At 37.8% G+C, this 15,222-nt stretch overlaps 1 protein-coding gene across 4 annotated transcripts in view; it reads right to left on the reverse strand.

Moving 5' to 3' along the window:
* Nucleotides 1-3,739: 3,739 nt before the first annotated feature.
* Nucleotides 3,740-15,222, reverse strand: part of GRIK1 (glutamate ionotropic receptor kainate type subunit 1) — a 398,102-nt gene continuing 386,619 nt past the window's right edge. Inside the window, exons 17-18 of one of the 4 annotated variants that reach the window (XM_059064715.2) lie at nucleotides 4,614-4,700; nucleotides 3,742-4,205 (exon numbers count right to left, since the gene is read on the reverse strand). In XM_059064715.2, the coding sequence (XP_058920698.1) occupies nucleotides 4,050-4,205; nucleotides 4,614-4,700 (243 nt within the window). In that variant the 3' untranslated portion in view covers nucleotides 3,742-4,049. Of the gene's footprint in view, nucleotides 4,206-4,613; nucleotides 4,701-15,222 lie in introns of all 4 variants that reach the window. The other 3 variants (XM_059064716.2, XM_067034983.1, XM_059064717.2) reach the window with 3 other exon arrangements.

The raw sequence follows: 15,222 nt of genomic DNA on the forward strand, positions 1-15,222 counted from the left end.
GGGTATCTTATGGACAAAGCTGAAAAGCAAGTCTCTCTGGTGAGCCTGTGACTTACTATGAGGACACTCACCTGAAGAGCCAGCCTGTTTCTGGATTTCTAAACATCAGCACGTCAAGACGGTCATTTCACTCCCAAGGCTTATGGGACTTTGAGTGACTACTTGTAAAGGTAGGATATATGTCTCCACTCTGGAGGATTTACTGTGCCTATTTTGTCCTGCTTCTTTCTTCTACATGGTCATTATTTAAAAAAAAATATGACTGGAAAAAAGTTTCCCTCCATATACAGCACTAGACCTGAACAAACCTGAGAACTGAGCGTGCCTTTGAAGTCCCAGCCTCATCTTTAATCACCTCTTACCCACCCCAGTAGGCACCTTCTCTAAGCACTCCATTACCTTAGGTGGAATGGCTTACTCGCCCTAACCCTGTGCAGTGAATGCCTGTCCTCTGACAGTGAATGCCTGCCCTCTCCTTCATCAGTGAACGCCTGTCCTCTCCTTGCTGTAAACTGGAGGATCCAAATAATAAATGACTTGAGCAAGTAGACAATAATTTGAGCTAGTTTGTCACCTAATGCATTGGATCCTCTGATGTTGGAGAGACTCTGGTGGGCTCTACATTTTGGAACTGATAGACTTTATGTTTCTTTAAAAATCACACTGCATATACGGCTTTTAGGGATACCTTTCTCAGAATAGGCACTCTTTTTTTTTTTTAAGCCCCACATTTGTTTATTTATTTATTTGTTTTCGGCTGTGTTGGGTCTTCGTTTCTGTGCGAGGGCTTTCTCTAGTTGTGGCGAGCGGGGGCCACTCTTCATCGCGGTGCGCGGGCCTCTCACTATCGCGGCCTCTCTTGTTGCGAAGCACAGGCTCCAGACGCGCAGGCTCAGTAGTTGTGGCTCACGGGCCTAGTTGCTCCGCGGCATGTGGGATCCTCCCAGACCAGGGCTCGGACCCGTGTCCCCTGCATTAGCAGGCAGGTTCTCAACCATTGTGCCACCAGGGAAGCCCCTAGAATAGGCACTCTTAATTGTATTCCTCCTTTAAAACAACAATCACAGGAGCTTCTTAATTAAGAACCTATTTAGTTCTTTTAGTTCAGGCAATGAGTTAAACTAAAGCAGTAACTGCTGAGATAGAGAAAACAATACTGGTCAAATATAGTTTATCTTCACCTAGTTTTCTTTAACCTACTTCCTTCTTATTTCTGTCTCTCTCCAGCATCTTCTAGACTAAGAATAGAAAACTCTGAGCCCCATATGTATCAGCAAACCCATGGGGTCAATGCAAGTAGTGAATAGTTTCTCTTCCATTTTCTCAACACTGAAGGCAAGAAAGGCTCAGATTTGAAACTTGAAAGGAAAATAAATCTTAACTGTGAACATCGTATTTCGATCAACACTGACTTCCCTTTCTCTTCTTGAATATTTCACCTGAGCCGTCTTTTCCTATTAACATCAAGACATTTCTGAAGGAAGAAATGTTAATCCAGTTTTTAATTAACTTTGCCATTGATTTCTACATAACTGTGTATGAGTCACTGTTCTTTAGAGGAAGGAAGGAAAATCTCAAAGATTAATAGTTGATCTCAGGGATGTTTTCTGGACCAGGTTCCAGATATTCTGTAGTTTCTTCTTTTTCTCTCCTCTGAACTCATTACCTTACTCTGTTCTTCAACCCACCACACACAGACACACACAGAAACATGTGCCCATGTGTACACATCAAATGAGCTTTCAGAATAAAAATATTGGGGGGAAAGGAAGGTGATTATATATTACATTTAGTAGTTAATATAAAAAAGCCCTGTTCTGCAATTTTGCCTAGTTCAATATATTATGCCTTGAATAAAAATTCAGCTATCGATAAGTGAAGAGGAAAGTGGTTAATGGGCTTTAAAATACCTAGAAGCCAGATTGACACACACACTTTGCATATTAGAAGTTGATATACTTTTTTTTTCCCCACAAATTACTATAACTGTATGTGAAAGGATACAGCACTGTAATATTTCCTGAAATGAGAGAAAATATTGTACTGTTTAATTAGAAAATGTAAAATAGAATTCCTTTGGTATAATTTTTAATGAACTGAATAAACTGCATATTTGCCCTGTCATATTTTCATATCATTCTAGTTCATTTTCAGCTAGTTGGATTCATCCTATTTCTATTTGTAATTTTTAAATATAAGCACCTTAATGCAGTTTTATGAGCTACATTGTCTTCTATTTGTTGTTAATAAAACTCGAGGGCTTCCCTGGTGGCGCAGTGGTTGGGAGTCCGCCTGCTGATGCAGGGGACGCGGGTTCGTGCCCTGGTCCGGGAAGATCCCACGTGCTGCGGAGCGGCTGGGCCCGTGAGCCATGGCCGCTGGGCTTGCGCCTCCGGAGCCTGTGCTCCACAACGGGAGAGGCCACAACAGTGAGAGGCCCGCGTACCACAAAAAAAAAAAAAAAAAAAAAAAAAAAACTCGAATTGATCCTAAATCTGAGTGTTGATTACAATCACTGAAAAATATCTGTCCAGTATCTGTTATTGCGATTTTAAAGGTCTTTTTTTTTTTTTTTTCCTTTTTATGTCTGGAACTATTTTTGTACTTAAACTCTAGAGGGACTAGATTAAAAGTTTCTTTTAGTTGTAAAATAATCCTACAGAAACCAATGGGCTTTAATTATATGAAATATTGATCCAATGCCTGATCCTTTCCCATTTTTTCCCCAATTCCTCAGCTCCCCAGCTAAGCATCCCTTCCTCCACACACACTCCTCCACACCCAAATCCTGGTGTTTTCCTTGAACCCCCTCTTCTTTCCCTCATGACCACTTTCTGAATCTCTGGCTGTGTGACCTGTGCCTCTAAGTTACCTCTGTCATGTAGCGGTCTCTCTGGTACTCCGCTGGCCCAGGCTACAATATCCTTCCTCTGGGTTACTGAGCAAGGGAACCTCTCTCTTCTCCTCCTCTCAATTTTCTTTCTCTCAATTCTTTATTCTCAGCCAGAGTGGTTGTTACTGCTTAGCTCCATTGTACCTCCATGCATTTTAGCTACCAAACTCCTTTTTCCTCTGTCATTCTGGCCCTATTTCTCTCTTATTGCAGTGCCTTAGAATAGCTACTTCCTCAACTGGAATGCTTGCCTTCTCCATCTGGTGTCTCTCTCTGCACTAGATTAACTCACCCTCCTTCAGATCTTAGCTGTACCTTCCTGCAGGAAGACTTCCTTGTCCCATCCCAGGTTCAATACTACTGCATGTTCCCACAGCTTCTGACCTCCATTGAGGAAGTGCTTAATCCTGCTTTGGGTAATAGAATTTTTTTTTTTTTCATTTTATTATAATATATGCGAGGGCAGGGACCACATCTCTCTTCCTTGCCATGGTATCCCCAGAACCTAGAATGGTACCTCAAATGTGGGGGACACTTTTATTTTTTGGAATGAATTTTTTTCCCTCTTTAGTATCCTTTTATATTCACACATGTTCCAAGTACCAGTTAAACTATTTATAAAATTAGATTTTAAAACACAGAGATGAATGGTTTCATTTTACTATAATCACTAGGTATTTGGTATAAACTAAAAGAATTTTTTAAACTCAGTCAGAAATGGTTCTATCAGGCTGAAAAGGTAAGAGGGTTCATCAAAATAGCAAAGTAGACAGCTGATGACACTTGGAAACCAAACATTGAGAATAAGAGCAAGTAATGGGGAACAAACCAACACCCAAACTTATTCTGGAAAAAAACCCCTGTAGTTTTATTATTATTTAGAAAGAACACACAGCAATTTATTGGGATGAAAGAGAAAAGGTGAAATAAGTGAACATACAAATTCATTTCAAAAGAATCCGTGCTGCTTCCCAAGTAATCTCGGTCTAGGTGAGCTTTTGAAACTTTTGTATTTCTTATATCTGTATGCATAATCCGAGTTATGTATATAGATATATGGAAACACATAGCACAGTTGTCAGAAATCCTTTCTCCAAAAACCTGTAGTGAGCATGTGTTTTTCTTCCTGAAAGCTTCCTACAGGTGTTTTCCTAGCTCATGCCACACTCTCTTTTCTCTGAGTTCGTCTTTGATGACAAGTAAGGATACTTGTGAAGGAAGATTTCCCCTTAGTTCTCGACTTTTTCTTTAACTTTTTCTGATTTTTGAGTGAGATTCCCAGTTCTTCCATGATGGCATTGAAAGAGAGACACTAGAGAACATGAAATAATAGAGCATCAGTTTAACCCACTATCTCCATGGTTCATTGATCTGTCTTTTGCCTAGGTTTTTATGATTATGAGATATTGTTCTAAGACAACTGTGCCACAGGTAAATCCCCAGCCAGTTCCCACACCTCCTCCTCCACCCACTGCCCACCCCCACCCTTTCTACTTGTGGAAACTGATTCAACAAATCAGCTGGGCAAACTTTGGGGTTTTATTCACAAATGAAGTAGCATAAAACTACCCAGGTAGGCTCTCAAAATAGACAACTTACCTTTTCGGAGACACCAAAATAGAGTTAAATTAAGTCATTTCCCCCAGTGAGATGATCCAAACATTGATAGGATTATCAAGGCATACGGACACTTCAGTAATGCTATAGAAAATGAACAAACCTTCTCTACACCAAGGCTTTGTTTTTTTCTCCCATGAAACCTTACTTTGTTCCTAAAATAAAATCTAATTCTTGATGACTTTCCTTTCTGATAAAAAAAAAGAAAAAAAAAACAATTTTAAATTGTATATTTTCTCCAAAAAAACAGAGAGATCTGGCAGCAGCAATGATGCAGCTGTGTTTGAAATGAAAATAATATGGTACTGAACTGTACAGCAAAGACGATGGCATAATACAAAACAAAAATGGAGTTATGATTATAAAATGTTATGCATATGCAGATGGCATATATATGCATATATATCTATTACAATTACACTATGTCTATTCACATGCACAATATATAAATGGTGTAATAAGACATAATTTGCTGTCATTTCTTCCAGCCAAGATAAGATATTTGAGTGACAAATTTCTGCTTGTATAGGGATTTCTACAAAGTAGTGTTGTTTTTGATGAGATTGCTCCTAAAACTTTCTGTAAAAACCCAAAGGCTTTGGTAAAGTTTATGGAAGTGCAAGCATTATTCCTCTACCATTAACTTACAAGATAGGCATAGTTGAAAGCCAAATGATAACATGTCACCAGATGATTTATTTAGGATGTGAGTGCCTGATAGGAAGAAATTGGTGCCCCATGTGTGCAGAGTATGGAATGTTTTCTGTGGTCCTTGGGTATCAATGTGCAACAAGCTTTTTTGAAAATTTACACTCCACTTTGTTCTATAAAAGAGCTGATGTATTTGATATAAGTAGTATTTTTAATGTATCTACTTGATTTGAAAACCAGACTTACAAATTTAGATTCTACATATAAATTATGTTTACCAGACATACACCTCTAAAAAAAAAACCTAGCTGTTTGCATATGAGTTCTTGTCTCTTTTACACCTAAGTGTTTATAGGATTTGAATTTCATTTGCACTTTCCTATGGTATGAAAAAATGAAAATTCTGGTCACACATGTTAATTTTCTTTCAAATGGTAAGTTGTGGCTTCAGTGAATTGAGAGGGTGTCAGACCACGCAAAGGAAAATTCAGAAATGTTTTCCACGAATTATACTTCCAAAAATGCTATGGCAAGTGTGTCACAAATGAGATATAATTTTTGTAACATTATGTGATGTGAAATTTGTGTCGCTGCTAAGATTTAATGTATATTTTATAGTGTCACTGTGGTAGACATTGTTGTATTGGGGTTTTGCAAACTTTGTTCAGAAATTTATCTGAATGGAAGAAAGTCTTTTTGCACAGGACATTTCTGGTTTCAGAAAGTTCACTAAAGTGGAAAGAGGGGAGAGAGGGAAGGAAGGAGTGTCAAGGATTTTACATACACTGTTACACATAAACCTCACAACAGCCTTATAAAGAAAGAGTTATTATTCCCATTATATAGATGGGGAAATTTACTGTTAGAGATTTAGGCAACTTGCCCAAGAAATATGGCTCATAAGATAAAGAGCTTGCATTTGAACTCAGCCTGTCTGACTCCCCAAACTTAATTGCTTTCACTTGAAATCTGCTACACCATCATTAATTCTTTTTATTAAATTATTATAAAACACTTGCTGTGGATTCTTTCCCCATAAAATATGTTAAGAAATTATAATCTTTTTGTTTTATTTGAACTCTCAAATGTATGATTTTAGACTCTTCACTTTGTTTTGCACTGAAACGACAAAAATGGGTCTCTAGATGTGACTCATGTGGAAGACACAACCAGTTTCACAACCACAATTTCACAACTTGAAATCCTTCCTTAACCTCTTTTGGGTAAAGGGGCAGTCATAGATCTTTTCTTGACAATATGTATCGGTTTTTTCTTTAAAAACAAAATCCTCCTCCAAATTTTTTACTGCCTTAAAATACAACAAACTTCTTCTTCTTTTCTTTTTTTCTTTTTTGATTAACCCTGGGTATTTATTTTTTGCTGTCTGTGTGAGAGTGAATATAAATAGTTTTATCAGTGGTCTGGTTTCTCTGTCTTTGGTCACAAACTGTGATTTCTTTTTGATTCTTACTTTGTCTCCAACTGTCAAAAAGAAAATGGCAAGATATTGGGGCTGACCTTTCTGCTTCCAAGTTTTTGCTGTAGTCACGAAAAAAGATGACCTTTAAGGCCCCTACCAGCCATGAACTTGAGCAAGCCACACACTCTCATATCCACAGGAAATGAAACTGTGAAGGTCATCTTTCAGCACAGACTGGCATGGGAGGGGCTCATATTCATTAATCAATTTGCCTATTGTAATCTAAGAACTAAAAATACATATAACATATAAAGATTGAGCTTCTGAACTAGGATCAAAATTATAGTTGCTTTCCACAACTTTCACTTCTGGACTTGATTTTCATGAACCCCTTCATGTTCATACAGCCACAGAAAAACTATATTTAAAGCATGAAGGTTTAAATTTTGAAACTCCTTCATTAGAAAGTATCAAGCATAATGATGTCCACCTAGCTGCTTTGCTCTAGAGGCAGGGAAACTAGGGGTAGGATACTGCAGCAGTATCCTCCAGTGCTTTGCAGACTCTAAAGTCCCTTGGTAGCTTGGATCCTATGTCCTCCCATTTTTCTCTGGTGGATGGAATTCATATTTTTAGTGGATCTATATATATAACCATGAATTATAGTTATAAGTTGGCTCCTGGTGTCAGAATGCTGGAGTTGAAGTTTCAGCTATGCTGCTTAGTAGCTGTGTTACACTGAACAAGGTGTTTATTTTCTCTTTGACTCAAGTTTTCTTATCTGTAAAATGGAAACAATAGTAGAGTCCTTTTCGTAGAACTATTATGAGAATCATTAAGTTGACATATATAAAACACTTAGCATAATACCTGGCACATAGTAAGTACTCTCTTTAAAATAAAATGTTATACATCACTAGAAATATTTCAAGTCTACAGCACTCACTGATCTATCTATCTATCTATCTATCCGTCATTATTTTTTTTTAGTGAAGTGGAAAAACAGTGACAATTTGATGCTTCTTTAGTTTTAACCTTTGCATGCCCTTCTCTGCATCAATTCCTTTGAACTTTTTATACTAGTGTTTTAGTTCAAGTAGGTTCTATACATGTTTAAAGCATAGAATTTTCAGTGCCTATTATTATTTGTTTTACCCAGCCCATAACATGTTTTGGTGTTTGTGTAATAAGAGGCTTTATGACAGCTTGTATCTTGCCCATGATAAGTGCTCATCTATAAGAAGAGAATGGAAACTAACTGCAGTTCCTTTGCCATTTAAAAGTATTATCACCTTTGTGCATATGGACCCATTTACAATGAATCCCCACGATGATAAGTTTGACAGGAAAATTCACTTATAAATGAATTTACAGTAGTAAACAATGTGACTGACAGTTTTGCTGTTCCTGGTACTATCCAAAGATAAAGTGAGGGTTTTGTGTGTGTGTGTGTGTGTGTGTGTGTGTGTGTGTGTGTGTGTGTGTGTGTGACTTCTCTCATAGAAGAAAGGAAGCTGAGAAATGGTAGTCTATTAGAGACTGTGGCTGAAACGTCAACTAACACTGTAGCTCTCTTGGCTTTAAAAGGAGAAGGAACTGCTTCTTTATTCTGCAGGATGCCATCCTTCTCCACTTCTTCAGTGCCTGTGGTGTGTCCCTCATGAGCCCCCCTTTCTTTCCTTTCTCCTGCCTTCCTTTACATCCCTCTTTGGCTTGTTTCTTTTTATAATTGCTGACTGCATGACATCTCCTTTGGATTAACCCCAAATATTTGATTTCTTGGTACTAGCATGAACCTGAACATAAATTATTCTCCTCTCCTGACACCTTTATCCTTTTATTGCAAATACTGCCCTGGAAGTGTCAGGAGGAACTAATCAAGTTCTTGTTTTGTACTTAAAATAAACTGCCTTAGGAAAAAAAAAAGTCTAGGGTGGAGAATTTTTTTTATGTTGTAGGAAAAGTTGTGTGCTAGAATTTGATTGTAGTTTACAGTATTGAAGGAACTGAGGCTAAGCTTTCATACTGGTTGCAAACTTGGCATCAAGATGTGTATCAGATTGATTCTCGTTGAATATTGAACATTTATGCATTCATTGCTTTCATTCATTGGTACATTTAGGAGAACTACTTAGAATACATAATTTTAAGGGTTTTTCTGGCAAATTATTTTTTAGAACGTCTGGCCTAGCCAAGAATATAATACAGATTTTACATTTTTTAAATAGTTTTCTCCCTTTAATTTATTAAGCTCCTTATTCAAAGACATTTGAAGTGATCTGTGACATTGTCTAGTAAATTTTCACCTTACGCTTAGAAGAAAAGAAGGATATAGATAATATTACTGTTATTTTATAGGTGTAAAAATCTTTCATTCTATGTATAGATCTGTTTTAACTTAAAGGCAGGCTGTGATTTGAAGTCTTTTGTAAAGACCATTCTCAGTAAAATACAGAATATCAGTAAATACAGAGGGGATAGGTTACTGAGAAATAATGCAATTATTACTACTGTTACTATTATTTCCTTGGTTTTGTCAAATTATTGCCATAGCTGTGTGGAGACAGTGTCTCACTGAATTTTTTTTAACAAGAAGGACTAAGCATTCACATCCTTAATACTTGTAAACTCTGAAGTCTAATGTGGTGTAAACCTAGAATGTTCAACATGCTTTGGGCCTAGAGTCAGGAAGTTTTTTAAGGAACACAACAGAAGAATCCTACTCATATGTTTGCTACCTGAAGGCTTTGGGCAGTCTGGTCATCTATCTGCACAAGTGTTTTATTTCTTCACAGGATAATTGATAATCTAAGAACAGAGATCAGACTTTAATCATCCCGCATTAATTACAGGAAGGAATAGGGAGGGGGAGTCTTGGAGTAATTATACTGGCACCATCTTTGTGTGCAGTTCTCGTGTTCCAGAACTCAGAATTTAGGCATCATTTACTCTGGTTTTACCAATTTTCTGGGTTTATTCAGAATCCCTGGTCATCTTTCATGTAACCATCGTTAGGATTTTTAAAAAATGGATCTGTGAGGTTGAGAGCTAGTTACCATATTGGCTTTCAGAATAGTGGTTATGATGAATTGTACCCAATAGCTAATGAGGAAGCAGATTCTCATCTCCTAAGTCTGTGCTAAAAACCTCAGGTGGAGGAAATTTCAACACTGAACAAAAATGTCAAAGTGTGCTTCCCGCCCTTATCCTCACCTATGACCCAGCACCCATTCTTTTCACAGACCATTTCCCTGCTGATGCTTTAAACTGGTTCTTCATTGGTAACCCCTCCCTAGAGCCCTGTCTCCCCTTCCTTTGGCTGTAGCACATAGACATCCCTAACTCATTTTTCCTAGCTCCTTTTAATGCCATGTTTTCACCATCTTTATGTCCTTTCACCTCTTTTCTTCCCTATTTCATTTTTGTTCCACACCTAAGGCTTGATGCTGACATTTTAGCTCTCTCAGAGTCTAGATTTAAGCTTCTAATTCTTTGCATGAAGGCATGCCCTAGAATTCTTTGTTTTCCTATCTGAGGTCTTTAAACCAAAAAATATATCTATGGGGGACACAAGGTTACTTGATGGGGCCAGATACACAAGGATCATCTTTCTTGGGTTCATTTTTATCTAAAGATTTTATTTAGAAAAAATTTCTTCCATTAAATTAGATGTAACTATAATGTTGAATGTTATTTTCTCTCTCTCTCTCTCTCTCTCTCTCTCTCTCTCTCTATATATATATATATATATATATATATATATATATATATATATATACACATTTTTTAAAGAATTCTCACATTTTTCACTTGGGGTGGCTGTCCAGCACTATACCCCCAAGCTCTTAGGGTATAGGAAAATTTATTCTCTTCTAACATTAGTCATAATTTCACAGAAAACTTTGAAATGTGAAGTTAACACTGAGGCAGAACATTTTGATATTGATCTATGTACTTTTTCCAATTCTTCTCAATCTCAACTCTTTCTTCTACTTTTACAGTTGCAACAAGAGCTTTTATATGCATTGCCCACAGGGTAGGATGACATAGAAAAAAAAAAAGACATAAATTTGTAGCTTTGAGTTCTTGAATAAACTTGTATAGACCTATGGAAGCTATTGCCGTCTTTGAAGCAATTAATTACAACAGCCAGGTGTTTGAAAGAAGAACAAAGATGGTGCTTTGAATTGTAAATTTGCCTTAGAACCTTCAGGATCCAGCATATAGGACTGGGCATAGTGGTGAAGATAGGACTGTTCAGTGTCTGCTTTCAAGGAGAAACGTCCAACCAGGTGATGACACATCCTAGACGCGGAGGGATACCTGAGAAGGGCCCCCTTACTTGCCACTTCTGGGGTTAAACTCCCAAGAGGTGGGACAAGGAAAATAGCCCGATAGGTGAGGGGACCTAAGAGCACAGGGCAATTGTGCCCACTCTCTATACTAGACTCTTAGAGGAAGCAGTCACTTGAGAGGAGAACTGTCCTCTGTCTCCCATGGCCTCTGAATAATCTCAAGAGCAGCTGCCCCAGAAAAGGCACAGAAATGGCAGACTGGTATCCCATTCAAGCCTGATGGCCGAAGGACAGACAGTTGTTTCTGCAGTGAGGATAAACTTCAGGTGGGCTCACATACCCAAGGGTGAGCAGCTCTCTTTGCCTAAAAGTGGCAGAAATGCTGGTCTGCATGCCAAACCAAAGTGCCCACAGTGTCTTCTCCTCTCTGGAGTCATTGCCAGAGGCCAATGTAACTTTCTTCTCCAGCCCTCTAGCTTTTCTTTGTCTTCCTTACATCTCCAAAGCCTGCATCAGCCCCTCTTGCAAGCTAGGAGCCTGCATGCTTCCTCTGGATTTGGTCTTATATGAACGTGACCAGGCTCTGTTCTGATAGCCTGAGTTAGTACCATGGAGACTGGAGTTCCCTCACTCCACAGAGAAGAGGGTCTGGTCCTTCTGGCAACTCAGAGGCTGAGTTAGGGCCATAAAAATAAAATTCCAATAAATTCTTTGCATGCCTCATTTCATGCAGAGAATGGCCCTGGCTTTGAGGTAAATTGACTCTGACGTAGGTTTGCAGATCCCCATAGTACCCGTGGACATAGCACAGGGAGTCCTTGGGGTACCAGCTTATACCCACATGTAGTGGATACACTTTTTCTCAAGCTACAAACCCAGATATACAAAAACCAAAAAACTAAAAAAACTACACAATGCCATTAAAAAAATAACAGAATTCACCATAGCTTATCGGTCCCCATCTGCTAGTGGATCTTGTCAACTCAAGGTAACTCACTTTTGGTTTAAAATTAAGTTTTCATTTGGTTAATGGCTCAGTTAATACATGCCTCTTCCCATCTCCCTTCTCCTTTTATCTTTTCCAGGGGTGTCTGGGCTTAGGAGAGGTTGACAGAGGGTCTTGGCATTGGTGATAGTGGGAGCAGCTGGTCCATGGCCATCCTCTATCCTTTTGATTCCTCCTGGGGTGTGACATCCTGCCAGGCCATGGATGCTGCTCTCTATCTCTGCTGCATCCTCTGAGATGCCTGTGGTCTCACCATGGTCCCCATGTCAGGTCTACATATTGAATCGTTTCCCTTCCAGCCTAAAGTCTTCCAATCCACTGCTTCTCTCAGCCCTTCCACAAAGCTCTTTGTTGGGAAAGGCCATGAATTTTTAGATGCTTTCTCTGGAATGTTCTGAGGTTAAGCAGGACTCTGTGAAGCTGTTCAAAGGATCACTACCTAGACATTGATATTCTACCATTCAGGAGACAGTTGGATGTATGATACCTCTGCAAGTCTTGCCATCTCCTGGGTTACAAACTGTGAACACAACAATGGCACTTTCTGTTCAGGATATGCCCTGAAATTTTCTGAGGTTTCTATTTTCCTGTCCCTCTAAGTTAGGACTTGGCTCAGGGGTGGTCATTACGCCTTCTCAGGGATTCAGGTATCTTCTAAGCTTAATGATTTCCCTTTAATAATTTCTTTCTTTCCTAGTGGTCAGAAACAGGTCAGGGATTGGAAAAAGAGGTAGGAGAACATTATTATGTGTATTTCCTCAACCTTGACCCTCTGGGTTTTAGCTTTTGCTAATTAGAGATAAACTTTTTGAATTAAAACAACTAACTTATTTAACAAAGCACTTAGCTGTTGAGATTGAAAGCCATGGTTTTTAAGAATTTTGTCTGTGCTACAAGTTTGTAAAATCCACTTCAAGCTGAAAAGCTAGGAGTTTGAGTCATCTGTAGCTTGGAAGCAATGCATATAAAAATTTTGATGCTTGATGGTGGAGGAAGGTAAGGGTAAAATCAATGGAAAATAAAAGCACATCATCCTTTTCCTTTGTTTCCCTTTGTCTCTTTTTAGCAGAATTATTTAAGTACCACTTACAGAATAGAGAGTTTCCAGAGCACGTCAGCCCCATTGATCTCCCTCTTTCTGGAATCGTGATTAATTGGTTTCATAGCTTCAAATAGCTCCCTAGGTTTATCCCCCCCTTTTTTATACCTAGTCTGTAGGTTCACCAAAGTCAAAAATTATTTTGCTTTGGAAATCTTCCCTGTGTTTGTAATGATTTGCTTATGATTTATTGGATGGGAACCCTCTCAGTCTTTGATGCCATGATAGCTGTTTTTCTCTATATCCAGAGCCAGGCATTCTATCCTAAGTATTGGCAGGGCAAGGTAATTCTGTTTATTACCATAAGAATTTAATGTGTTCAACATAACCACACAATCTTAATAAATATATATTTAATATATATATACACAAATATGTTAATGTATATACATATATGTTTATGTGTGTGTGTGTATATATATATAAATACACATAAATTCTCCAAGTTTTTTTTTTCACTGCTTCTACATTTTAACTTTCTTCCCACTTTCTACTAGAATTAAAAAATACCATGGTTGGAACCCCCTCTTTCCACAGATGACAGAACTGAGGATGAGGGAAGTACAATGACTTGTCTAAAGACACATAGCCATTCGGCAGCAGTACAGAGATTTGGATTCTTGGCTTATGATTCCCAAGTCACCTTCCCATTGGGCCACAAACATCTTTCAAAGTTTGGTTTACATGGTGGTGCCAACTTGTACATTTGAAAAGTTATTTCTAAATGGATGTTAATTGCTTTCTGGCCTCTCTGTTAATGAATGAATGCTTGGGTTTCCAGGCAAAGAAAAGTCTCTTTGCACAATTACAGAAATAACCTGATTAGAGAGACTTTTCCAAATCACTTGCTAAATAAGTTCATCAGACTACAGAAGAAATAAAGCCAAGGACACTTGGATATTTGATAATGTGCTAAGCGACCGTGAGGAAAGATAAATACCAAATGAGAGCAGGCCATCTATAGACAGTAGTTTTTGAGTTCTTATGGTTGGTAAAGACTAAGTGATCAGGAGAACGTTCGTTTTTGAAGTTGGAAAATCGGAATATTTTAATATTTTAAGTCTGAACCCTCCAGTTGACAAAAGCCAAAAAATTCTGGCTAAGCTAAATGAAAAATTTTAATCACTAAGGAGAACTCGAGTAACTTCTTTACATCACTCAGGTTTTACTCATTATTTTTGGGTGTATCTGGATGTATACATTGTAATGTGGAAAATCATTGTTGTGCAGTATCGCCAATTAGCCATGTTTGGGCTGACAACTACAAAGCTTAGATTCTGCGGGGTGCTGAAACCACATAACACATTTGTAACGTTGGTTTTCTATCACAAGAATGCCTTTCTCTTTGCAAAGAGAATTTCTTTGAAAATTTAAAGGAGAATCCCGTTTTCCATGATACCAGTCTCTGTGGAAAGGATTTTGAAAGCAAAAATGATTTTAGTATGCTTGTGCCTCTGGACATAAAATTCCATAACTGTGAGAAGGATAATGAGATAGTTCCTAAAAGCAAGTTAAAACTGCAGCATAGAAGCAGAATTTTCTCATTATCAATAAGGTTAATTAATAATGCCACTTGGCACAGTGAGATGAGCAGAAAATAGTATAGGAAGTAAGAATGCTTTGCTTTCCTTTTGCTTTTCAAGGCTGTTCAGGCTACTTTTAAATTGCTTACTAGCAAATAGACATTAGAGTATAAGGGTCATGGGCTTTGCAACTAATTGGGATCCATTATTTTTCTGCTTTGCCACAGATGGCTCATATAGAACATAATATAGTGTTAGGCAAATGCAGTGAGGTATTTAGAAATAATTTTCCTTGGATAGGTTTATAATCATATAATCCAGTTGATTTTCCTAAAGGCACAGTCTCTATCCAACATGTATTCCTTAGGTAGTTCTAATTTTGCTGGAAAAACTTTAAAATAATTCAATTTATAATTTTAGTCTAGAACAAAATAAGCTTTAGTTTTTCCCTTATTGCATTAGGTTATACAGCCTTGTTAAGAAACAAATTAGACAACATTACATGCTCCATAGTTGTTGATGTATTTTTCAATCTTTTCATACCTCTCTGCTCTCTTCCTAACTTTAAACAATATTTCTCAGAGTATAGTCGACAGATAATCTGCCAGTGTTAATAAAAACTCACACTTATCGCCTAATTTGAAGTCACACTGCTGTATTCAGGTTAATTTTAATAAAAACTCATGCTTACCAACTACTTTTCAGTAAAACAATGGTA

Source organism: Kogia breviceps, chromosome 5 (genome assembly GCF_026419965.1).
Source record: "Kogia breviceps isolate mKogBre1 chromosome 5, mKogBre1 haplotype 1, whole genome shotgun sequence".
NCBI classification, from domain to species: Eukaryota; Metazoa; Chordata; class Mammalia; order Artiodactyla; family Physeteridae; genus Kogia; species Kogia breviceps.